The sequence below is a fragment of the Periplaneta americana genome, chromosome 9 (genome assembly GCF_040183065.1).
Source record: "Periplaneta americana isolate PAMFEO1 chromosome 9, P.americana_PAMFEO1_priV1, whole genome shotgun sequence".
NCBI lineage: Eukaryota > Metazoa > Arthropoda > Insecta > Blattodea > Blattidae > Periplaneta > Periplaneta americana.
In genome coordinates, this window is record NC_091125.1 from 85056717 (window position 1) to 85082007 (window position 25291).

A 25291-nucleotide genomic window follows, 5' to 3' on the forward strand; every position below is an offset into this window, starting at 1 on the left:
CCGCCTACAAAACCATTAAATACCTCCCACATGTCTCGACTATTATATGGGTTGCCTAATCAAAAATGAACGGCTTAAGCTCAACACCTTGTATAACTAATTTTACTCGTAATGTGTAATATTACCTGTCAAATGACAAATAATTCAACTGTAAATATTATAGGAACGATATTTAGAAGTTTAATGTCTTTGGGTGGTTTTGAAATTACGTGGAAATTCAGGTCTGAATTTTTGGGGAAAAGAACACTCAATACTTCTGTAAACTAATTATATATCCATCCTTTATTTATATGAAATGAGAAAAAGCATTCTGTTGAACTCAAATGAGAAATAATTTCTTCAAAAAACAAAATTTTAATATTTTGAAAGGCATGGAGGTGACAGCAGCTTGCGTGGAGGTGACATGTTTTAACATGGAGTTGATGATACGCCATGGAAGTGACCAATGCATTTCAAATTGTTAATTTCTAGGGTCCATTGAAGCCACTGCCCCTGTTTCTTACTCACATTTAGAATAACTGCTGTAGTAGACAAATTAATTCACTCTCCTAGGGTTTTCATAACCTGATTATCTCGTTAAGGAAGTTTAAGACATTTATTGCAATCCTCTTTTCAACTACTGATGTTTATTGATTATGTATGTGGGGCAATTATCTTATATTTACTTAGAATGTAGAAAAGTAATAAAATTATATGCTTTGAAGAATACGTTTTCCAGAACATTTCAATGGTTCGAAATAACCAATCATACTATAGTGCACACATTTTTGTTCTGAAGCACAGTTGGTACAACTTAGGCGGCGTATCTGAAGTGAGTTTGTCCTTACAAAGCTCGAGACAACTTGATGAGCTCGCATTATGCCAGAAAAAGTTGGAATTTTTTTAAGGACGGACTAAGTCCATTTTCTCTATTTCCTCAGGTTCAACTACACATAGTTTGATTGACTTTGTTTCCTTGGATAGCATTTCCACTAGCTTCTCAAAGTTGTGAATATCAGTGCCTTCTTCTGCTGTCCTGTTTGCTGTCCTTTTCAATACTCTACCAATGTCATCAGGAATCCCTTTCCCATGACCACTCTCACTGTAATTTCAAACAAGTCCTTTCTTGCTAAGATATTTAAGCATATTGAGTGGTGGGGCTATCGCTGAGGAAATTGATTGTATTTATTGCACTGTCAGATTTTGAGCATAATTAAGCATTTGTATTAGAGCTCGATTCATGTCTCAGTGGGGTTGACAGTGAACAAAAGGACAATACTTTCAGTTCTCCAGAAACATCCTTGTAGTAAAGGACTCCAATATGAAAAATCACTTGTTCGTGGCATTTTATCTGCGAAATATAAAAAGAGACACAATCTCCTGCCTCAATACCTGTTACTTGGCTTAAATAAGAACAGTAACAATAGTCACATTGAATTGTGTTTATTTGATTGGATTTAGTCAAGTATAGTAATATAGATAGAAAATTACTGAATAAAATATCTGGCAGTGAAAAGTCACCATAAGAAATGAAAAAATATGTATATTTTACCTGAAAATTATCAGAATGAAGAACACAAACAAGGAACTGCAGCAACACACACGCTTTTTAGATAATTACATTACACATACTTTCTTGATAAAATTGTTGTTCTGTTTCCCATAAAATATTTTCTAAATTCTAATTTTTATTATTGTTTATGTTATCTAAGCATGAAACTTTTCATTCTAAGCAGTTCATTTCTTTTCCTAGTAATTTACAAGAACAACTGAACGAAATACTGTAAATAAAGGATGATAAATAAGATGTATGTGGCTGATACACGAACATGCATTGCATTGTCTGCTGTTCACAAGGTGTTAGCATTATAGATTGACACTATGTTGTATTGTTACAGGCATATGAGAAGGAAAGTGGCTTTGCTAAAATGTCAGGGCAGTGGTATGAAGTGAAGTTGGCTGCATTGGTATTCTTGCGTTCAGTAAACCAGAGAGTTGATTTCCATATAGCCAGCAACATGAAGGCAGGTGGAAAGTTCGATGACATAGTGTTGAAGGTTGGTGACAAGACAATATTCGTGCAGTTAAAACATCGCGAAGGCATACATAGCACTGTGACAGAGAGACTACTTAACGCAGAGGGAGGAGACTTCAGCATATCGAAGTATTACAAATCATACTGCGATCTAAGGGAACAATGGGGAAAGCATAAGGATTTAAAAGATTGCGGTCTGTTTGAGGATGCATGGTTCGTAGTTTATACAAGTGGAAACATGGCTGATGGTCTGGACAGAGATATTGGCAACACTGAGTTGCATAATTTTCTCAATACGGAAGGAAAATGCATTGCATTCTCTCAAGCTACATTCCCTTCTTTACAAAATTCTCCAGAATTCAGCCAGTTTATCTCCCAGCTGAGATTTTTTACCGAACAGTTCACTGAGAAAAATCTTGATTCCATCATCCAGCAGGAACTTAAGACTGCTCTTGGTACAGATTCTCAATATGACATTTTCTTGGGCTATATGAAGAATTGGTGGGAATGTTCAAATATATACCTTACAGACAAAATCAAGTTTTGGTCGGAAATTGTGAAAAACTCTGTTGCTGACATATCAAAGTCGAAACTAGATCAACTCTCAAAATTGGACATAAAATTTGATGACAAGGAAGTGGAGTCATTTAAAGCAATGCTGCCAGACATAGGTGGACTTTTTTGTATGTGTAATGACCTCACTTGTTTGAAAGTTTCCCAAACCATTGAAAATAAAATTTTGATAGATTGCAATACATTGCAGGACCGAAGGGAGGAAGTGCTAGCTTTGTGGGGTCGTTGGCCAGATTGTAATATACTTGTAGTTGATGGATGGGCTGAGTCTTTGACAGAATTTCTATTGTGTTTAGATTCAAATAAAACCCTTATCATTATAAGCGATAACAGTAAGAAGATGACTGAAATTAAATTCAAAAATCATACAGACACATTTTCTTTCAGCCAGCTGGATGAGACATCACAGGATAAAGTCTTGGATTGCATAGTAAATTTTCAGGGAATACAAATTACACTGAAGTCCCTATGTGACAGGGTCACATTTGATTTAAAAGCAACTGCCAAAATTGTGGTAAACCTACTCACAGAGAATTTTGAGTTCTCAGTTGGAGACGAACTCGTGAAACGAAATGAATGTTATATTCCTCGTATATTTTTAAGGAAGGAACATATCAGTAAGGAAATATTCTCTGCTGATGAAACAGACTACCTAGTAGTCAGTGGGATGTCGCAACAAGACCTGCAGCAGTTAGTTCCACCTGGAAAGTGTGTCGAAAAGTTGGATGTTACGAATAATTCGGAAACAAGTGACTGCCATTGTTACGCAATTGAGGGTAATGAAGAGTTTATCAGAGCCACAAATATGTTCTGTGCAGTTCACTGGCTTCACAAAGAGACAAATGGCTTTGTATGGAAACAATCTAAGGGTGATGTGACCTTTCTCAGGAGTTACCTAACGAATAAAATCTCATCCAGAAACTTGGAAGAAGTCATGCACCTGCCTCCACAAGTGCTGCTTCTTCTAGCTAAGCCTGGAATGGGAAAGTCTACTGAACTTGTAAACTTAGCTCAAGACTTGAAACTGAGTGATCCTGCCTGTTGGGTGGTTAATGTAGTTTTAAATAATCACACAGATTACTTAAAAGAGCAAAAGTTGTCTGCAGTCGAACTACTGCTAAGAGCAGGTAAGTTCAAAACTGAATTCGAGAAGTCTTTATTCAAACACGAGTTGGAGCATGGCGGGAACATAGTTATTCTTATGGACGGTTTTGATGAAATTAGCCCAGACTATGAACAAAAGGTGATAGAGATGTTGAGAGAACTTTCTTGTACAAAATATAAGAAATTGTACATTACCTCTCGTCCTATGATGAGGGAAACACTGGAACGGGAGTTATTTTCTCTTTCATTTAAACTGAAACCTTTTACAAGAGAGGACCAGGAGGACTTTCTCTTAAAATTTTGGAAAGGGATAGATGTTGGTACTCACTGTCTTCGTACATTTATCGCACAACTGTTGGACCTCACAGGAAAATCCCTAAATGACAAACTTGGAACACTTACAGGAGTACCATTGCAGACACTGATGCTAGCTGAGGTGTTTCAGAATGAAGCCTGTCAGTATTGTCAGTCAGGAGAGATATCACTACCGTTAAAGTTAGACGTGCTGCAGTTATATAATAGATTCATGGACCGGAAATGGGAAATCTATATGCGTGAAAAATTGTCAGGAAATTTAACAAATGTAGGACTTTGTTGGGACTACGAGCAGCTGAAAGAAATGTTCGAGGAAAGTCATATGGCTTGTGCCATGCATTCTTTGCTGGAAAGTGAAGAACTTTCGCAGCTAAGAAATTCCCAGAAAATTATCAGTCAAGCTAAGCGCTTCCTGGACCGATTCAAAAGAGGTATTGAAAAGAAGGGGATCGTGAGTGAAATAGTAAATTCAAAAGCTGTGTACATTCATAGAACCTTTGCAGAATTTTTTGCTGCAAAGTGGTTTGCTTTGAATTTCAATCTTGAGAGAAAATATTTGAAACAGAAACTGTTGGATCAGAAGTTTAAAGTTATTAGAAATTTCTTTGATAGAATTCTAGTGCAGCCATTTCAGTTGCATAAGGCTGTTCTAAATGAAGATAAAGATTTCGTTTTTTCATTACTAGAGTCTCCTGCATGTGATGTAAATGAAAAGGATGATGGTGGAAGAACACCATTACACATAGCTGTGATAAATTATATGGATGATAATGACGACTACGGTAGTCAAAAACATGGTAATATTCCAAGTAGATCTGAACATGAAATCATGGAAAAGCTGCTGGATCATGGTGCAGATCCTTCTGTTGAAGATGAAGTGCTATCATGGCGACCTCTTCAGCTAGCTGACAGGACCAGTGCATGGCCAGCCCTCGAACTGCTGTTAGGAAAGAGTGCTGATAATAATGACTTGGCACACACCAAGCAAATGATTAATAATGAGAGATTTTTACAGAGAGTTTTACCTTTGGCTGCCAGCCAAGGGTACGTAAACCTCATTACTTTCATGCTTATAAGTGGTGTAAATGTGGGGCATTCCATTAATGGAGATGAATTGGGACAACATTATTTTTCTGCTACAATGTTACACATTGCAGCAGGAAGTGGACAGACAAAGTTAATGGAATTGCTATTAAATCATCATGCAGAAATAGAAGGAAGGGATGGATTGGGTGGAACTGCCTTGACATGGGCTGCTAGCCAAGGCCATGTAGAAACTGTGAGAATTTTAATTGAGCAAGGTGCAGACATTGATAAATGTGATCACAACAATCACTCACCAATCCTAAAAGCAGCTGAGGCTGGTTATACAGACGTTGTAAAGTTATTAATAGAGAAAGGGGCCAATGTTAGGGCATGTAATAAAAACAATGACACTCCAATATTGAAAGCAGTTCAAGGCGGTCATATGGAAATTGTGAGGTTATTAATAGAGAAAGATGCAGACTTTAATGCACGTAATTATAATGGTAACAGTCCAATACTGGCAGCAGCTGAGGGTGGCTATCTGGAAATTGTAAGGTTGTTGGTAGATAGGGGTGCTAATTTCAATGCTTGTAATAAGAATGGTAACAGTCCACTATTGGTGGCAGCTAAGGGTGGTTATCTGAACATTGTTAGGCTGTTGATACATAAGGGTGCTGATTTTAATGCTTGTAATAAGAATGGCGACAATCCAATATTGGCTGCAAGTGAAGGTGGTTATCTGGAAATTGTGAGATTGTTAGTGGAGACAGGTGCAGATCTTAATGTAAAAGATTATTTGAATAGAACTGCATTACTGAAAGCATCTGAACATGGTCATATAGAAATCGTGCAGTTGTTGCTAGAAAGAGATGTAATAGTTGATGTTCGCGACAAGTATGAGAGTACTCCCATACTCAGAGCAACTGAACGCCGCCATGTGGAAATTGTCAAGTTGTTAAGAGATAAAGGCGCTAATATTAACATATATAATTTTACAGGTAAAAGCCCACTTCTAGAATCAGCTGAAAATGGCAGTGTAGAAATTGCAAACTTATTAATAGAGGGTGGTGCTGATATCAATGGAAGTGATTATCAGCGTAACACCCCAATACTAAAGGCATCTCAGCGTGGTCATGAGAAAATTGTGAGATTGTTAATTGAAAAAGATGTTAATGTTAATGCATTTGGTGACAACGGCAACACTCCTATACTGGAGGCAGCTGATCATTGTTACATGGAAATTATGAAGTTATTAATAGACAAAGGTGCTAATGTTAATTCTGGTAATGAGGATGGTAGTACTCCAATGCTGAAAACAGCTGAACGTGGTGATGTGGGAATTGTTAAGATTTTAATAGAAAAGGGTGCTGATATTAACGTTCATGATAAGAATGGTAATACTCCTATTCTAGAAGCAGCAAAACGTGGTCATGTAGAAGTTGTGAGAGAGTTGATCCAAAGGGACGTTAAAATTGATGTGTGTAGAAAGAATGGTAATACTCCACTATTGAGAGCAGCTCAAAGAGGTCACGTGGAAGTTGTGAAGGTATTGATAGAAGGAGGTGCCAATATCAATGCACGCAATAAAAATGGTTATACCCCACTACACGAAGAAGTTAGAAATAGTCATACAGAAATTGTAAGAATGTTAATAAAGAAAGGGGCTGATGTTAATGCAAATATCAAGAGGGGTACTACTCCATTATTGGAAGCAATTAATCGTGGAGATTGGAAAATTGTGAAGTTGTTAATTGAAGGAGGTGCTGATGTTAATGCATGTTGCAAGAATGGAAATGCTCCAATATTGGAAGCTGTTCGATTCGGTAATGTGGGAAATGTAAAATTGTTGTTAGATCAAGGTGCTAATATTAACATACGTGATAAGTATGGTAATACTCCAATACTCGAAGCAGTAAAGTGTGGACATGTGGGAATTGTGAAATTTTTAACAGAGAAATTCCCAATGTTGTCTCTTAATGACTTGCTCCTAGAAGCAATTAAGCGAGGTCACTTAGAAATTGTGAGGGAATTAATAGAGAAGGGAGCCAGTGTTAAAGCATGTTTCACGAAAGTCAACTCTCCTATGCAAGAAGCTATTAAATATGGTCATGCAGAAATTGTAAGTTTGTTAATAGACAATGGTTCTGATGTTAATGAAAATGTAAAGAAAGGAAATACACCAATACAGGAAGCAGTTAAGCGTGGCAATACAGAAATTGTCAGATCATTAATAAAGAAAGGAGCTGATGTGACTGCTCGCTATAAGAATGGGAGTTTTCTAATCGTGAAAGCAGCTGGTTTTGGTTATAAAGAAATTGTGAAATTATTAGTAGAGGGAGGTGCTAATGTTAATGCACGTGATAAGTTCGGTAATACACCATTACTAGAGGCAGCTAAATATGGTGATATGGAAATTGTGACGTATTTATTAGACAGAGGCGCCAATATTAAAGCAGTTAATAGAAGTGGCAATGATGCAATAGATGAAGCATCTCTGAATGGTCGTATAGATGTTATGAATTTTTTGATTGAGAGAAGTGCTAATGTAAATTAATGGTAATGTTATGTCAGCAGGAATACTTTGTGAAGAAGAAGGATAAGAGACATACCTTTATGAAGTGTATTGTGTTCACAAAAGAAAAGTCCAGATTTTGTTGTAAGTTGGTGTTTACTGTGTATGTCGTGATTTTTACGAAAAAGGAACATTAAGGATGTTACGATGTACATCATTTCTGTTAAGAGTACAAGTACAGTATGTGTTCAATGAGGAAAACTCCATAGTGTTTCTTAGGAGTTTGGTTTTAACTATATACAGTAAGTATCGAACTAATGAAATGTTGTTTGTAAATAAATTGATATTTTATGTTAATTTAGAAAGGTAAGTTCTTAAGATTCATTTTGTAAATATTGCAATTTCTTTGATGTAAGATACATTCATTGTAGACCTCCACAAAACACTTGAATTGTTTTAATACACTATTCTACATCAGTCTTAAAAATTCTTACACAAAAATACTTTTGAGTTATTTTATTAAAACTATAGTTATAAGTATAAATAATTTTTAAAAGAATAAAGTAACAAACCAAGTTCGTAGCTCAAGCTAGAGGCACGTTTTCCTGCTGATCCAGAGCTGCATTCAGACGTGGGTTCGATTCTCACTTGAGCTGATTACTTGGTTGGGTCTTCCCCAACTGTAAAGCGAATGTTAGGTAATTCATGCGTCAAATACCATCTCACTATCACCAATCCAACAATCCTATATAACCTAGTAGTTGATACAGCGCCATTAAAAATAACCAAAAAACTGTGTTTGTGTAAGATATTTTTAAAACTGTTATCTTTTCGAGAAATAAAAATTCTGGATTTCATAACAAATTGCAGCACCTACTACTTTAATAATTGAGCATATCTTTTATTAAATTCATGCAAAAGGTCTACACCTGGATTCGAATTACTATCCATGCTATTAGTAGAATCAACAGAAAATGTAAAGAAAGGAAATACCCCAATACATCAACTAGAGCTGCGTTTTTCAACATTATTCAACGTGTGGCACACTAAAGGTGTAATTTAAAATCCCATGGCAACTCATAATCAACGAGGCGGAATTTTGAGAGTTTTTAGGAAGATTGTGTACTGAATGTTTATTTGTGCCACATTCACTGAATGTTGACTATTCTGGACTCACTCTTTTACTACTCTTGCCACTTATTTTTCCAATTTTCGCTACGATAATCTTTGCTATTTTCATTTTCTCATGGTACACCAGCAGATCATTCCAGTGTGCCACAGCACACAGCTTGAAAATGACTGATCTAGAGTAATCTTTCAGTTTCTCCCACTGTCTTCATATCATGTTGTACTCGTATGCTTAGTCAACAGCCTGAAGACTGATTGGAACCTCATAAGTGACACCAATAAGGTATCACTCATGAGACAACTAGCCAGGACATAATGGGGTAAGATGTCCAGTGCCTTTCTCCCTCTTCATATCATATAAAATAAAAATTATTAGATTATCGTGTTATATATTGTTCTATTATAAACTTGATACCGTACTGAGAACTTTATTGTAATTTATAATATTTTAATGGGCATAATTCATCAGTTTGACCAATTATCAATGAGATACAGTAATCAATTTGTAATTTAAATTAATGGATGATGATGATGATGATGATAATAATAATAATAATAATAATAATAATAATAATAATAATAATAATAATAAAGTTAGAAAATTAAATAGGTACAATAAATGTAAAACTTTCAGATATGTCTAATGAAGATGAATGGTCACAGATTTTATCTAATGGACATGAACATTAATGGTTACTTAATTGCAGATACTGTGTCAGACATTCAAATTTATATTGCTAAAAAAGTTTTTTATGGTATTCTGTGATATAATCTTAATGTATAATTACCATATGTGAATATTTCGTGTAAGAATGTATATAGGCCTATTGAGTAAAATTTTGTCATTTTTTCCCTGATCTACTTATTTTTGTAAAATATATATGTTGACAATTGAAGACCTCCCTGGAAAAAGGATGTAACATCATAGTCTTGAAATATGTGATTTAGGTGGAAAAAGTATTAATTTCTTAGAATTTATTTATAAAAATGAATTATTGTATTCAATGGCTGAATAAATTTATATTCTTGATTAGTCATATGGTTGTGATAGTAAATACAGGCATAAAGAAATATGTCCCTGAAATTATTTTCCTTTCTCCTGAAACATGAATTACAGTTTTGTTGATTACATCCTTATTCCAGGGAGATCTTCACTTCTAACAGTGAGATTTTCTCTTCATTTATGATCTGATTTGAAGCCACTGCTCGATTAACATAAAAAAAAAGAAAAACTAAACAACACTATCTTTCGAATCCTAGTATTGTATTGGAAACTTCACAGGCGAAAGGTAATATTATAATAATTTATTCCAAGTCCATAACAGTCCTGAAATATATTCTTATGAAATGCTCTCTGATATGTGACAATCAAATTTTTTAAAAAATTAAAACTTTTTGAAAGTACAATTCTTGCATTGGTTCTGCATAAGAAACCAGTGTTTTTTTTTATCAACTTTGAACTATCTTTGGGAAACATTGTAGTTCGATTGTCTCCATATTTGTGTGATGTCAATCCAATGGAGCTGGCACGGTCAAAGGTTATGTTACATTCAACAAAATCACATGTTAAGGAAGTGAGAAAATATCTCTGACACCTCTCTTGAAGTTAATAATGAAAGCAACGACAACAATAATCAGAGAAACCTGAAATAGTTCAACATGTGAAAAAGCAGGAAAAGGAGTAATGGGAATGTGTTAGATTATCGATTATCATTATGAGTCCATTCAACAGCAGTAATAGCAATGAAGAAGAATTATCAGATGATGCCAGTGACTCTGACTCTCAGCTCGCTCAATCAATGTGAGTTGTGTAATTTTAAGTTTTGTGTTGCAATATAAACCTGGCACATCTGTATAGTGTAGGAGTTAGCAAGAGCAGCTCATGTTTCAAGGATAACCTGATCCAGAATGCCTCAAATTATCATTAATAATGCCAATCCCCTCCAACTGTGGGCATGTTTTCTTATTAATCACAGTGGATCCCATGTTCTCTGGTAAAATTACATCTCTAACGCCGTGCAAATAATAATTTCCAATTAATAAAGAGGCTGTTGAATTATTGTGCATAGCAAATTCAGTAATGACATGCATAAATGAGAATCCTCAGTTCATCGTTGAAACAGATGCTAGATGCTTCGAACTTTGTTATCAGTGCTGCTTTTTCTCAAGGTGCGAGACCTATTTCTTTTTTTCTTTCAAGGGGACTGACCGATTCAAAACATCGACAGTCTGCAGTGGAGAAAGAGGCATACACTATTATCGAAGCTATATGTAAATAGCGACATTATCTGATTGGCGTAATTATTTTACCAATTACTAATCAAAAATCAGTTTCATTCATGTCGGTAAAAAATGACAAGATCGCTAGATGACGACTTGAGCTTGCTCCTGACAAATATGACGTCATTTATATGGGAAAGACAATATTATTGCTGATGCACTTTAAAGAATTTGCAGTGCTGCTTCACAAAGTACTACAATACTTGATAATTTACACAACTGCCCGTACCATCTTAGTATAAGTAGAATGTAGGCCCATTGTGCCCCAGACAGCTAGAAAATTTACCCAAGTCCCGAAGCCTCTTTGAAGGCCAGGATTGCTCTTTGGTCTGCTTTTCCTATATCCTTTGGACCCAGTCTATCCGAGCCCAAGAGGACATATCTGATTGTGGACAAAGACTAACAATTGCCTAATATGTGGAGAGAATATTCCACTTCTTTTCTGCATTTGGGTCTGTAGTCAGTTCCATCACATGCAGGTGTTTCCTTAGAGTGCTATGTCCTATTAATAGGTTCACTATACCTCTAAGCTGCGCAAAGTTAAACGATAAGAGTACCTTACTGATCTTTTTGCTAGGACCAAGTATCAATGTTCGAGCTTTCCTAGCATTAGTGAGATTTCTCCATAATGTGCCATGCTAGTGAATCACCCATTGTGTGATTTTCCATCTGGGCCTTCGTGGAGTGATACGAAAGACAGCTTCCAGCCCCATAAAGGTATTTGCCGAGCCCTCCCTTACCAACTTATCTGGTATTGCCATACCAATTTGGACGCTGTTTTGACTGCACTTAATGCCTTTAAAGGTGCCTGGCTATCAAATATTTCGGCCTGGAACATCGTAGTGTAGCAACCCAGAGAATAAGATAGCCTCTCTTGGGCCCATGAATGCTAGCTTCATTTCCCTTATTAGTCTTGGAGCTACTCGTATACCAGACCAGCTCCTTGATGTGGTTAGGACCCTTTGGGCCACGAGTCTACTCTTCCCTGAGTGGAAGAACAACCATGTATAACAGCTCAAAATTAACCAGGGCATTCGAAAAGTAATGGCAACATAGTTACTGTTTCACACTAAATTTATTTAGGTTACTTTTGGCACATTACATACTTCAAATACAGTCCCCTACCTTGTCAACAATACGTTGCCAAATCCTTGGGAGATGGTGGACTCCATCTGCAGCATAATTTCTGGATGTCTGATTGATCTAAAGCTCTTTGGTTGTCAGTTCTTGATTGAAAGTGAATGCCTCACTTCACCCATCTTGCAGTAGTTCATTGTGGTAGGACTTCTGTCTCTCTTAATACCCTAAAGCACCAAGTTGCATTTTTTTTTTTTCCTCGTGCATCTTTGTTCATACCTACTGAATATTTTTAGGGCAGTATTACTCAATACAAATCAGAAACAGTCCTTGTATTCACAAAATATGGTTATTTAAAGACTTTCAATACTTCACATTTATACAATTGCTCCTCTATTACGTACGTATTGATTCCGATGCTCACTGCTAGGAGCGCTGATTTACAGTATTGTTGCTATTACTTACTGAATTCCCTAGTATTTAAGCCCCATAAAGTCATGTCCATCGCAAGAATTGGCTGCGACTTCTGAAGCCTTGTGAGGACTGACGAATGCCTTTTCAAAGCATGTTTAAAGGACCAACAGCCCAATTCCAGAGTTGATTAAGTCCAGAGGATGTAAGCCCAATAGCTCCTCAAGGGCACTGAGTGGAGTAGTGTGCATCGCCCCTGTTATTTCGAAACACACCATGTATTGGATTTTATTTAGCTTATTTTTGGTGGCCTGTGTCAACATGCCAGGTTGCCAAACTAAAGATGCAAAGGTGATAGAAGGCCTAATGATAAAGATATAGAGCCAACAGACCACTTTGGGACTGAGTCCCGAACACTTACCAAAAGTTCTTTGACAGGTCCACAAAGAATTGCTGGCTTCAGTCACCTTATACTCAATGTGCTCTCTTCAAGTCAGCTGAGAATCCAGAATAACTCCTAAGGTACTTGACTGACATGGATCAATGCAACTTTTTCCCGAAGAAGAGTGGCTTGAACAAACCATCCAGCCTTCTCTTGCTTGTAAAGCAACAAGTTCAGGATTGACTGACAGTTCCACCTCGCGACACCAACTCTCCACAGTCTTAAGGGAACTTTGAACAAGTCCTGACACAATGTCAGGAAATTTTCCCATAGCCGTAATGCATATACCCTATCATCTACATAATCTTGGGCATATGCTCCAATTTCATGGAGCCTGACAAGCAGTTCATCAACTATCAGGCACCTTAAATATGGAGATAAAACTCCCCCTTGAGAGCATCTGCAGGCACAGTAAAAATCAGTGAGCATTGATTAGAAGTGATACTGTTGCTCGGCAGTCTTCTAGAGAAGCCATAATCCATTGGATCACTGTTTGGTTGATGCCATGTCTAGTAATTCCTCTATAGATGGGGCCATGAGACGTAAAGTTGAAGGCCTCCTCTGTGTCCAAGAAGACAGCCATAGCCAGCTCTCCCTGATTCAGCACCTTCTCAGCCTGCACCATGACCTGAGGAAGTGTTGTCTCAACGGATTTGCCAGTCTGGTGGGCATATTGACTAGGATGCAGAGGCTTGTATGCCAGAGCTTGATTCCTAAAATGTCTATCCACCAGCCTTTCCAAAATTTTTAAAAAGGAAAGAGGTCAAGTTAATATGTCGATAATCTTTTGGCTTAAGATAGTCATTTCACCAGGAGTAGGAATAAAAACCACTCTAGCCTGTCGCCAATCAGAATAAACGAACCCTGTAGCTAGGCAGAATCAGAAAATTCTTATCAGAAGTGAAGTAAGTATATCCTGTCCCTGCTGTAGCAAAGCCAGATAGATACCATTCATTTCTGAGCTCTTAAAGGGGGCAAATGATAACAGCCTGTAGTCTACTTAATATTCCTGAAGGTGACAATATCAGCTGCAGTCCGCCAATCCAGCTTAGCTGGTCGGCAGGCCTAGCTGTATAGTGCCTACTAGTACCTAAGCCAAGGCTGAAATGGTTCTAAGAAATAGACTTCAGTCTTTTGCCATAAAGTGTGCCTGTATTGAAAGAGGATTTTTTTTTAGGTAAAGACGTGCTGTAAAATTAATAGAAGACAAAATAATGAATTTGAACCAAATTTTGTTTTATGAACGCTGCAGTCAAACAGGCTCGACACAACCGAGCCAATCAATCCAAAAATAGCGCCACTATATAACGAGATCGTCTTTGATGATACACTTTGCATCATTACGAATAATAGGCAAGATCGACGCTTCATGCGTTAATGTTGCAATCTGAATTGTGCGTAACAAAGAGGTTATGGCCTTTAACCAAGGGCAAAGTCTACATACTCTGCTACTACTTTATTAAAAATGTATTTTCTTTTGAGGTGAAGTTTTTCTAGGGGAGTAAAATTTCATCACGGCATATTGGATATGTGATATTAGAAGCTAAATCCGTAAATCGACTACGGGGATTTTCATGAATATGTTGTTGAAACTAACTTGGATTGAAGTATTTGGGAGTTCTTGGTCTTTTTTGCGTGTAAGTCACAAAAACATACCTCTATAAAGGCAGAGTTGCTGCATTTTCTTGATCTTAATGTGGGAAAGGTGAGTGGTTTGCATTGTGCTTCAAGTACGGTACCTTTACGTCCTTTCAAACTTACGTCGAAAATGTTATGTAATGGACGAATCAATGTGTTTCCACAGCTTTTTCGGCAATTTTCATAAGTAGGTAGACCTACTTGAATTATCCGACGGTCTGTCTGGCAGTCCATCATGATACGGTACTACATTTTTGTATCGTCATGCTAAATAAAATAAGATTTTGTGTCTGTTGCCAATGTCATGTTACCAACAACAGGGGGTCCACACCTGTGGAGTAACGGTTAGTGCGTCTGACCGCGAAACCAGGTGGCTCGGATTCGAATCCCGGTCGGGGCAAGTTACCTGGTTGAGCTTTTTTCCGGGGTTTTCCCTCAACCCAATTTGAGCAAATGCTGGGTAACTTTCGGTGCTGATCCCCGGACTCATTTCACCGGCATTATCACCTTCATCTCATTCAGACGCTAAATAACCTAAGATGTTTATACAGCGTCGTAAAATAACCTACCAAAAAAAAAAAGACAGGGGAAATCCTTATTACTTGAAAGACTCTATGTTGAGCATTAAGATTAAAAATTCACCCGCAAAAGTCCCTAGAATGCCTGTGACTTCTTCTCTGACACGTTTCAATATATCTTTCAACACACACATTGTGGCTCGTCACTAGGCCTGGTGATTTCAGAAGTTTCGGTACATACGCAAAAGCTGTTGCTGGTACCACTTCCTTACTGCTCCTTATCCCCACTCTCGTCACTATTGCTACCGGTTTCCTGCTCACGCTCAGCGACTGGCCACCCTTTCAGTTTTAGAAGTTTCATTGCAAATATTATTTTTCATTTTCATCCTTCATAAACTTTACCCTTTAAATTTTTTTGTGGATAAAAATTACAGAAGTTTCGATACCGTATGGATAAAGTCGCAAGGTTTGCGGTCCGGATTTTGGAAAAATCACGAATAGACCGAACATAGTGTGTAATGCACATGCTGTATTCATAAAAATGTTGAGTGTGGACTGTGGCACCAGCATATAGGTGCTTCGGTACCTTCGATGTAGTAGTCCCTTATTTTAGTGACCTTCAAAACAGCTCTATCTGCATCAGTGGGGGGTTCTGCCTTTCCCCTAGAGTTGGTGCTGATATCACACCAGCAGCAGTCGACAGCAGACTTGGCAGCGAATCAGGATTGCTGTTCCACCATTCCCAGGTTCTCAATTACATTGGCCTTTAGTGTTCGAAAGTGGAATTATACACTAGTGGAGTGCATGCGCACAGAGAAACAGACCAGAGAAATTCGCTAAGTGCCAATTCTTTATAATTCCTAGTCACTGGTGGCACTGTCTTGTTAAAGTGCCCATATTCTCGTTCATTTTCAGTGATATTAAAAAGAAAGGTTTCAAAACATTCCCCATAAGGTCTATATCTAGTTGCTGTAGTGTTATAAAAATAGGCCTAGGCTTTGTATTTGCCAGTCCATAAAACTCATGAGTGTATAGGTCGTATTCCTTTTTCCATGGACATTTCTTGAGCAAAATAATTCGCTAATTTTCTAAAATCAATGAATGGTCACGAAATCATGATGACGTTACGAACGTTTCTGTAAGCTATGAAGTGGCCATATTGGATTAGTGTAATATAGTCGTCATTTTCTTAACAAATTTTATGAAATGCACAGCATATACTATATATAAATTTACAATTTTTAGGGGACTATGCCCCCTTAACTCCCAAAATCCACTGTACCAACAGAACTTCCACATATCATGGTCACAACATAATAAAATAACCATAAACTTACATTTCACAACAAACCAAAAAGATAACATTTTGCACAACACAAAAATTAAAGGAGTACACAAGAAATGAAAGAATATTACACCCACAACAAAATTCTAAATCATAATCATAAACTGTGTTAATATTTAAATCAACTTCGAAACACTCGACTACCAATATATAGTCAGTCACTGGGGAAATGGGAAGAGAAACATTTAAAAAGTATGCAAAGATGCGTCTTAAGCAAAGGAAATTGGGGCTGAGAGAAAGTGTCCATGTGAGGTCCGAGGCTGTTGGCCACTTGAAAGAAACATTGGACAATTTTGAAGTGGAAAACGAAATTCGATGTTACCTAATAAGCTACCACATGAGGGGGGGGGGGGGAGGAGGAAGATGTATAATAGAACAACAACAGATCAGGATTGCTGAAGATGTTAAGACCCACACATCAAACATGGAGTGTGGGCGTCACAATCCTCGTGAGAGAAGGAAACCAAGCTCTTGCATTATATGAGTGACACTCGAGTAAACTCGCCCAAGTACTGAAGGCAATATGCGAAAGACAAGGCTAGTATTCAAAAGGCTTTAATTTGGAAAAATTCCGAAATTTGTGTTGGAGAGGGAGTTTTCATGGATACACCTCAACATATGGTTTGTTTGTTGGCTGGAGAATGTCAGATCGAAACACGATTTCATGCCATGTTTTTGCCAACATGTTCACTAATGACACCTTTATCCTCGATATCACACATTCTTTGAGCTGCGGCAAAAGCTTTATAATCTTGTTTCCAGTAGTGCTGTAGTAGGACTCTAATCTCGAACTTTATCACCTTCATTTCATATTCTTTGTATTAACAATAATTGACTACTGTTACAATATACAGTACTACCCATATGTCCTGTAAATTGCATTACACAAGTAAAGAAAATCATTAAAATTTTACAAAACACCGAACTTAAAAACTCGACATTACTTATGAGGCGACTAAATGCAGTGAATTATATTTCCTTTGTTTTTTATATTAGCTTCTGTTCTTTGTTTTACATTTAACACAACATAAAACCTCATTTCAGTTTAGGGTCTGCATATCTCATCATTACCTGTGATTCATATAATGATGGATGTAGATGAAAATGAACCCAAAGTTGAACATGACTCTGATGAAGAATTGTGCAGTAGGCCTACACGGAGTTCTGACCACGAGGATTCCCCAGCTTTAGCAGACTATAAATCCAAGGTAAGTTGTATGTTCTTACAGGTTTCTGCTTACCATTTCTTTCACTTGCTGGTCCTTTATAGTAGTCTTGCATTGTTACCATCTTACAATGTAGGCCTACACCATACATTATTACTTTTGTACATTATGTGGTCTGTTAAATGGTGTATTTTATACGACTTCTGATAAAGGTGTAAGCATACTAATTTTCATGTGTTTATGTTAGATTGTCGTCAGGTAGAACGTTTAGTTACGGTAACATTTATTGATTACATAATAATACTGAAGGCATTTCCACGATTTTAATACCAATATTCAGTCATTCAAATTATATATAAAAAAAAATTATGTTTCGTGCTTTTGCTTTTTTATATACAGAGTGATTCAGGAGGAATAGTAAATATTTGAGGGATGGTAGTATGGACTATTCTGAGTAAAAAAGTTTCTATAAATATGTGTCCTGTTTTCAGCAGGTGTGGAGATACAGTTGTTTGAATGTTAAGCATAGTAAGCACTACAAGTCGCAAGAAGGAAAGACAAAATGTGACTTAATAATTACATTTATTGTTTATTTATATGGTATCAGTACATTTCAACAGTTCAAAGTAATAGTTAAAAATTTCTACCACTGTACAACGGTCCAAAATGTAAATCTACCGGGACAAAATTAATAACTTTCCACCTATTTAACAGATTTTTATGAAACTTTGTAAATTAGTTACAGATAGCATGTTTGTTCTGTATACAAACTCTCAATGTGTTTGTACAAAAGAAACTACCCCATTATAGTATGTGAATTTAGACAAAATTAATAACTTTTCTCCTATATACTGTAACAGATTTTGATTAAACATTGTACAGCATATTTGTTCTGTATACAAACTCTTATTACGTTTGTATAAAAGAAATTATTCCATTATAGGAGATGCATTTGGACGAAGTTAATAACTTGGCTTCTATATAACAGATTTTCAGAAATTAATGTATTGTTATTTAGTGAGTTTATATTCTATTCTCTGACAATAATTCAGATATATATGATATTGGTGGCAAACCTAGTGCAAAATAGGCTTTTTATATTTTGTAGCCCTTTTCGAAGTGGTTTCTCTTCTGTCTTTTATTACAGATGCTACATCTCTGCACTCCTCAATGAGAGCTGTCATGCAAGACGCACTTCTTTTGATCTCTCCTTCACCAATGACTGTACTAATCTAGGCCTGACATAGTTTTTAAACTGCCTTCAAAAAATTGTTTTCTTGGTCTTCCAACAGTTAATGCAGTAGGAGTAAGCTCTATGGTACTAGGTGAACTTAATAATCTCTTGGAAAATTTATTTTCGAATTGAAACATTTTCGATATTTTAGCACAAACCTGTTACATTTTCTACCACATTGCTTCCAAAATATCAGAAAGTCAGATCTCCGTTTTCGTAATTTTTTTTTTTTTGCTGTAGTATCATTACAGTCCTATAGTATTGTAATGTCCTGCACATAATTATATAAATCATTCACTGTAAACCTTTTCTTCTGAAAGAGTTCCATATCAGTTACCGTCCATAATTTGGTTCCTGTTTGAGATATTGTGGTTTCCTCTAGAAGCGAAAAATAAAGGGCCATTCTGAGTTTGATGAGTTACCGTCCATAATTTGGTTCCTGTTTGAGATATTGTGATTTCCTCTAGAAGTGAAAAATAAAGGGTGGTTCTGAATTTTTATTAAATAGTAAATAATAATTGTTTAATATTTTTATGAAAGCATCAAAATCCCTGTTAAGCAGACAAATTTAGCGTAGAAATTTAACTTTCATTTCAATACTAGGCTAATTATATAAAATTGACTCATAAAATTATTATGAATTGAGTTTAATAAAATTTTAAAATTTATTCAATATCTTTACATTAACATCCTATTTACCTTTTTATTGGGGTTTTGGTCTGTATGTGTCGATTTGACACAATATTGACCAAAGTTTTCTTTTTGGATGAGGCAAGTCCTTGTTGCAGGATTTTTTTTATTGTTAATCCCATTTGAAGAAATGACAAATATCTTAAAAAGGCTCAAGCAGCGCACATTTTTCTACAACATACTAAATTTTATCAATATGTTCGGATATGTATTTTTTTTAAGTATTTAAACTTCTGGATAAAAAATAATAATTTAATTTTTCTCCCAAAAGAATACTAGTTAATGTCACAGACACGCAGCTCTCAATATAGGCTATGTATAATTATTATACCAAAAAATTACACATACTTTTATCTTTAAAAGCCAAAAGGAGTGGGAGCTTCCTCGTGTTCACACTTCCTTACAGCCACTAACTATTCTCACAATAACAATAACTGTCTGATGCCAGACACGAAGTCAATATCTAAACATTCAACTTTGAGGCTCTGCCACACAGTATTATTTCAGATTACTCTTGTTTAAAGACTGAATCATGATAGGGTGATGTTTAGATTAATATTGAACCATTTTTACTTGCTTCTTCAAGAGTGGTCAAAATTATTTTTGTCCCGCTAGATTAGTGTTTTGGACCACTGTGCACTGGCTTCAATGCACTTTTCCACTTTGTTGACAACAGTAAGTGTTGCTCTTCTAAGGTCATCTTGTTCTTTCATGAGGGCAGCACTATTCATAATGTGAGAGAGTATTTCGTCCCTGATTTACTTTGATTTTGTACACTTCGTCTTTCATCCACCCTACAGACAAATATCGACATGAGTAAGGTCTGGGGATCTTAGTGGCCAATGCATGTGAACACCATGGCTGATCCATCATTCAGGAAATGTGAGATTTAAATGACATGTCACCTGATGGCTAAAATGTACAGGGGTTCCATCATGCTATAGAGCTCTCCTCGAGCTAAAACAAGAAAAAAAGAAAGAAAACAAAAGATGGCAATGATGATAGTGATGACTGATGTAGTAATAATAATAATGATAGTAATAATAATAATAATAATAATAATAATAATAATAATAATAATAATAATAAATGCATTAATTATCAATTTTACAACATCTTAGTTACAATATTTGTTATATGTTATGGGTTAGGCGAAGTTGTGCAACCTGACAGGTGTTCAACAATTCTATTAACTAAAATGTGTTTTCTTAATTTAAATTTGAATTTTGATATTGTCCCACAGTCTCTGACATGATCAGGGAGAGAATTCCAGAGGCGTGGAAAATAATGGAAAGGGATTGACAGACCAACAGTTACTGGCTGTGTACTTACTGTTTTTATACAGTATAGCATACTTGATCAAACAATTGTGAACCAGAATGGACTGTTCGGAACAATGACTTAATCAGACAAATTCCAAAATTATAATTATTTTTTAAGAACTTCGATTCAAAAAGTTTGGCCTAACAACCTGCTACTTCTATTTCCACTACTGCTTACTTAAGTGATAATAGTGTTGAATCAAATCATACAGATACAGTAGACAGCACAAACAATTCTTTGCCAGTAAATGAGTGACATTTTATTTTCTCTGATAAGTACAACATAGTAGTAAAACATACGTTAAATTATCGTTCTTTAACATTTTTCGTACCTACTTTAATTGGCTTTTTCGTATGTGTCATTCCAATTTGAGCCAGAAAAAAATCGGAACTGTATGTCAGTATGTTTACCCAGATATTCTCGGATAACTCCATTAATTGCATTATATTTCTGTAATTTGATATGTGAATCATTTTTGTGTCTGAAAATATTAATATAATTTTTAATATTAGTTACCATAAATACTAAAGCAATAATATAAGCTATTATAATATATGAAGAGATATATAATGGAAATTTGTGCAGAATTAATTACATACATGTACTTAACGTAAACCATAATTTGTACTTGAATTCAAATGCCTTTTTGAGATTACAAAAAAGAAAAAAAGTATTTTATTTGCAGTGCAGAACCTGAACATCATTATTATTATTATTATTATTATTATTATTATTATTGTTCTTATTGTTATTGTTCTTATTGTTGTTATTGTTCTCATTGTTATTATTATTATTATTATTATTATCATTATCATTAGCATCATTATCATCATTAGTTAACGATGCTATATCTAAAGCTGTCCCTGTCACCTTTGTGAAAAGGTCGCACTATCCTAAATGGTTTTCAAACAGCCTACGTCTACTCATTAAGAAAAAGAACAAAGCACATCGAAATTTAAAAAAATATAAATCTGATCACCACTATCAAATTTTTTCTCAATATAGAAAACAAGTCAAGGCTTTGATTAAGTCTGATAAATTTAAATGGTTACAGTCCATTGATGATAGTTTAAAAAAAGAGCCTAATAAATTCTGGAAATATGTAGAATCTTTTCGGAAATCGAAAAACATTCCTAATGAATTTATTATTAATGGGGTTCACATAGCTGATCATAAAATCATTGCAAATGCATTTGCTAGTCAATTCAAATCAATTCAGATCAACCAAAACACTAATTTTCTCACTTGTTATTCTAACTTTAATAACTTTTACCCCTTCCTGTAATCTCTTGTGATGATGTCAGGAAGGCCATAAAAAATGTCAAACCTAATAAATCTATGGGTACGGATGGCATTCCTAATTTCATTATTAAAGGATGCTCTGAAATTTTCGTACCTGTTTTAACCTACATTTTCAATTTGAGTTTAAAAACAGGAGTATATCCTTCTCTTTGGAAGGAAGCATCTATTATTCCCATATTTAAAAGTGGTAATAAAGCTATTTTAAGTAATTATAGACCTATTTCCATACTTAATAACTTCTCAAACATTTTTGAAAAAATAATTCATAAACATATTTCTTTTCACGCGAAAAACAAAATCAATTCGGCCCAACATGGTTTTACTAAAGGAAAATCTACGACTACTAATTTAGTATCTTATCTCAATTATGTTATGCCTATAGTTGAAACTCAGGATCAAATTGATTCCATTTATTTTGACTTCAGCAAAGCATTTGATGTTGTTCCCCATAATATGTTACTGATTAATTTAAACTCTTTTGGTCTTGCCACTAATTACCTGGGCTGGTTTGAAAATTATTTAAAAGATAGACAATCCTGTGTTAGACTTGTAAATTCTTATTCTGATCCTTATATTACTTTATGCGGAGTTCCACAGGGTTCCACTTTGGGGCCTCTACTATTTTTATTATTCATAGATGACATCTGTAAAAGAGTAAGTTCTAACTGCCTTTTATTTGCCGATGACCTTAAAATATTTCGCAAAATAAATAGTCTGGCAGACTGTGTAACCTTGCAAAATGATATAAATGCTATTGAGCTATGGTCTGCTGATAATGGAATCAAAATTAATGAATCGAAAACTTTTGTCATTTCCTTCTCTAGAAAAACCATTTCTCTTAAATTTAATTACATTCTTAATAATATCAACATAATAAGGAAAGACTGTATTAGAGACCTGGGAGTTCTACTCGATACCAAATTACATTTTCATAATCATGTCCAACATATTTATAATCATTCCATTAGAATGCTCGGACTTACAAGGTCTATAACTTATTCTTTTTCTACGTCAACTACTCTTGTAATTCTATACTATACATTAATCAGATCTAAACTGTAGTCCCGTCACTCTAATTTCCGGCAGCCAATCACGTTGCAGGTCGGCTACATTTAAACGCATGCTTCTTGTGATTCGCTGATGAAGATGTAAAGCATTTCCTAAGGCTGGATAAATACTTAATATATAATCGCCCGCCATTTTGGCTCTTTCGTTGGCGTTTGCAGAAAGCACACGAGGACGTTATTTGCTGAATTACAATGCGTTTGATTTATTATCATAGGAGCTACAACATGACAATGTTTAACGGTGTGGCAAATAGATCCCTCATCTGGTAGCTCGGCAACGAAAGAACAAAAATGGCGAACGATACTACCTACCTATACTTTATAGAGCCTTCACTTCCTAAGATGTAAACAAAGAGGAGGAGTCACGCCGGGAATAACAGCGTCGCGACTATAGAATATGCATCTGTCGCTTGGAATTATATTACTTCTACTGATTCGGCTAAATTAGAAATCATCCAAAGAAAATTTATGTCCCTATGTGCCTTTAGGTTTTTGCCAAATTCTTCTGTTTTCAATTATGAGCGTACATATAATTATTTTAACTTTTCTAGCCTTTATGCTAGATATCTTGAACTTGACTATTTATTCTTTTGTAAGGCCTTAAAGGGTAATATTGATTGTGAATCCTTCATAAGCAATATTTACCTTCGGGTCCCTACAAATGGTTTAAGATTTCATAAAATTTGTTATACCTATAAGCCTAAATCTCTCTCTCCAGTTGTTAGATGCATTAAAGCTGCCAATTCCCATTATATTAATTCAGATCCGTTTAATGTATAGTTTGTTGTTTGCTACTCTTATATTATGCATATTCATTTTAACTTCATTCGTTTGTGTTGTTTTTAGCTTTCCTGTATCATGCATTTTTATAATTATCTATTCAATTTGTCATTATTGTTTATTTGTATTCGACTGTAATTTTAATAATTATTTGTATGCACTGTTTTTGATATCTATTCATTATGTCATTCATTATATTTAATTGCCATTATTTTTAATTATCTCACTGAACTAATTTTAATAATTATTTGTGCTATCTTACTTTGTTGCATTTGGTCAATGATTTATGTAGGCTAATATATTGTTTGTATTTTTATCTCATTCCTATTTTCTGTCATTCATTCTCATCATCATTTGTCGTTTTGTTCTGTTCTGTATCGTGCTAAACTGTAATTGGCCTTGTGCTGTTGTTTTGCACGTTAATATTCTAAATAAATAAATAAATAAATAAATAAATAAAATAAATTATTATCATTATCATCATTATTATTATTATTATTATTATTATTATTATTATCATTATTATTATCATTATTATTATTATTATTATTATTATTATTATTATTATTATTATTATTATTATTATTATTATTATTATTGGTCGGTCGGTTGGTTAATATTGCTCAGCATATCGGAGTTCTTCCATTTGCCTTCTTGCTTCCCAGTATTGTAATGACAGATGTGTAGCTGTTAAATTTTTTACAGTTCTTGAGATATAATGGTATCACAGTCTAGCATATACAGTCACGAAGCTCAATACGTAGTAAATATGCATCCATAGATAGTTCCTAACCACTAGGATTGCTACTATCACCACATCACAGGCAATGCGAATTAGTACATGCACAGTCTATTGTTTCTAGTACCCTCATAAATTCAAGCTTCGTGACTGTATATACTAGACTGTGGTATTATCTTCTTCACAAAGTAAACAATTAGGAGTAGGAAAAATATTTATTTTATGTAGATGGCCGGCCAAACAATCTTGTCCCATATATAATCGAAAAAGAGCCACAGCTTTCATTCTTGAACATTCTGGAATTAAATTTTTATTGTTTAATAATTTATTATTATTATTATTATTATTATTATTATTATTATTATTATTATTATTATTATTATTACTACTACTACTACCATCATCATCATCATCATCATCATCATCTTGACGGGATTGCAGAAAAATCTGCAAGACAATGTCTCTTAAGACTGTGGGGTCCTCTAATACACTGTAGATAAATCAGGTACAGTGTAGAAAAAATGAAACTAAATAATTTGCAGAGCAACAGCATGAGGCCATTGCTATAAATGATTAACTTCATTGAAGTTACATATGATAAACTTCA

The 25291-nt window shown here is 35.1% G+C and overlaps 2 protein-coding genes across 11 annotated transcripts in view; both read left to right on the plus strand.

Annotated features, from left to right (window-relative positions):
* LOC138706168 (uncharacterized) overlaps window positions 1–9529 on the plus strand; it is a 51498-nt gene extending 41969 nt beyond the window's left edge. For 7 of the 8 annotated variants that reach the window (XM_069835161.1, XM_069835162.1, XM_069835159.1 and 4 more), the window contains one exon: window positions 1878–7704. In XM_069835161.1, the coding sequence (XP_069691262.1) occupies window positions 1878–7586 (5709 nt within the window). In that variant the 3' untranslated portion in view covers window positions 7587–7704. Of the gene's footprint in view, window positions 1–1877 lie in introns of all 8 variants that reach the window. The other variant, XM_069835160.1, reaches the window with a different exon arrangement.
* Window positions 9530–13909: 4380 nt separating this feature from the next.
* LOC138706169 (zinc finger protein OZF-like) overlaps window positions 13910–25291 on the plus strand; it is a 42057-nt gene continuing 30675 nt past the window's right edge. Inside the window, exons 1-2 of one of the 3 annotated variants that reach the window (XM_069835170.1) lie at window positions 13910–14587; window positions 17428–17591. In XM_069835170.1, the coding sequence (XP_069691271.1) occupies window positions 17469–17591 (123 nt within the window). In that variant the 5' untranslated portion in view covers window positions 13910–14587; window positions 17428–17468. The remainder of the gene's footprint in view (window positions 14588–17427; window positions 17592–25291) is intronic. The other 2 variants (XM_069835167.1, XM_069835169.1) reach the window with 2 other exon arrangements.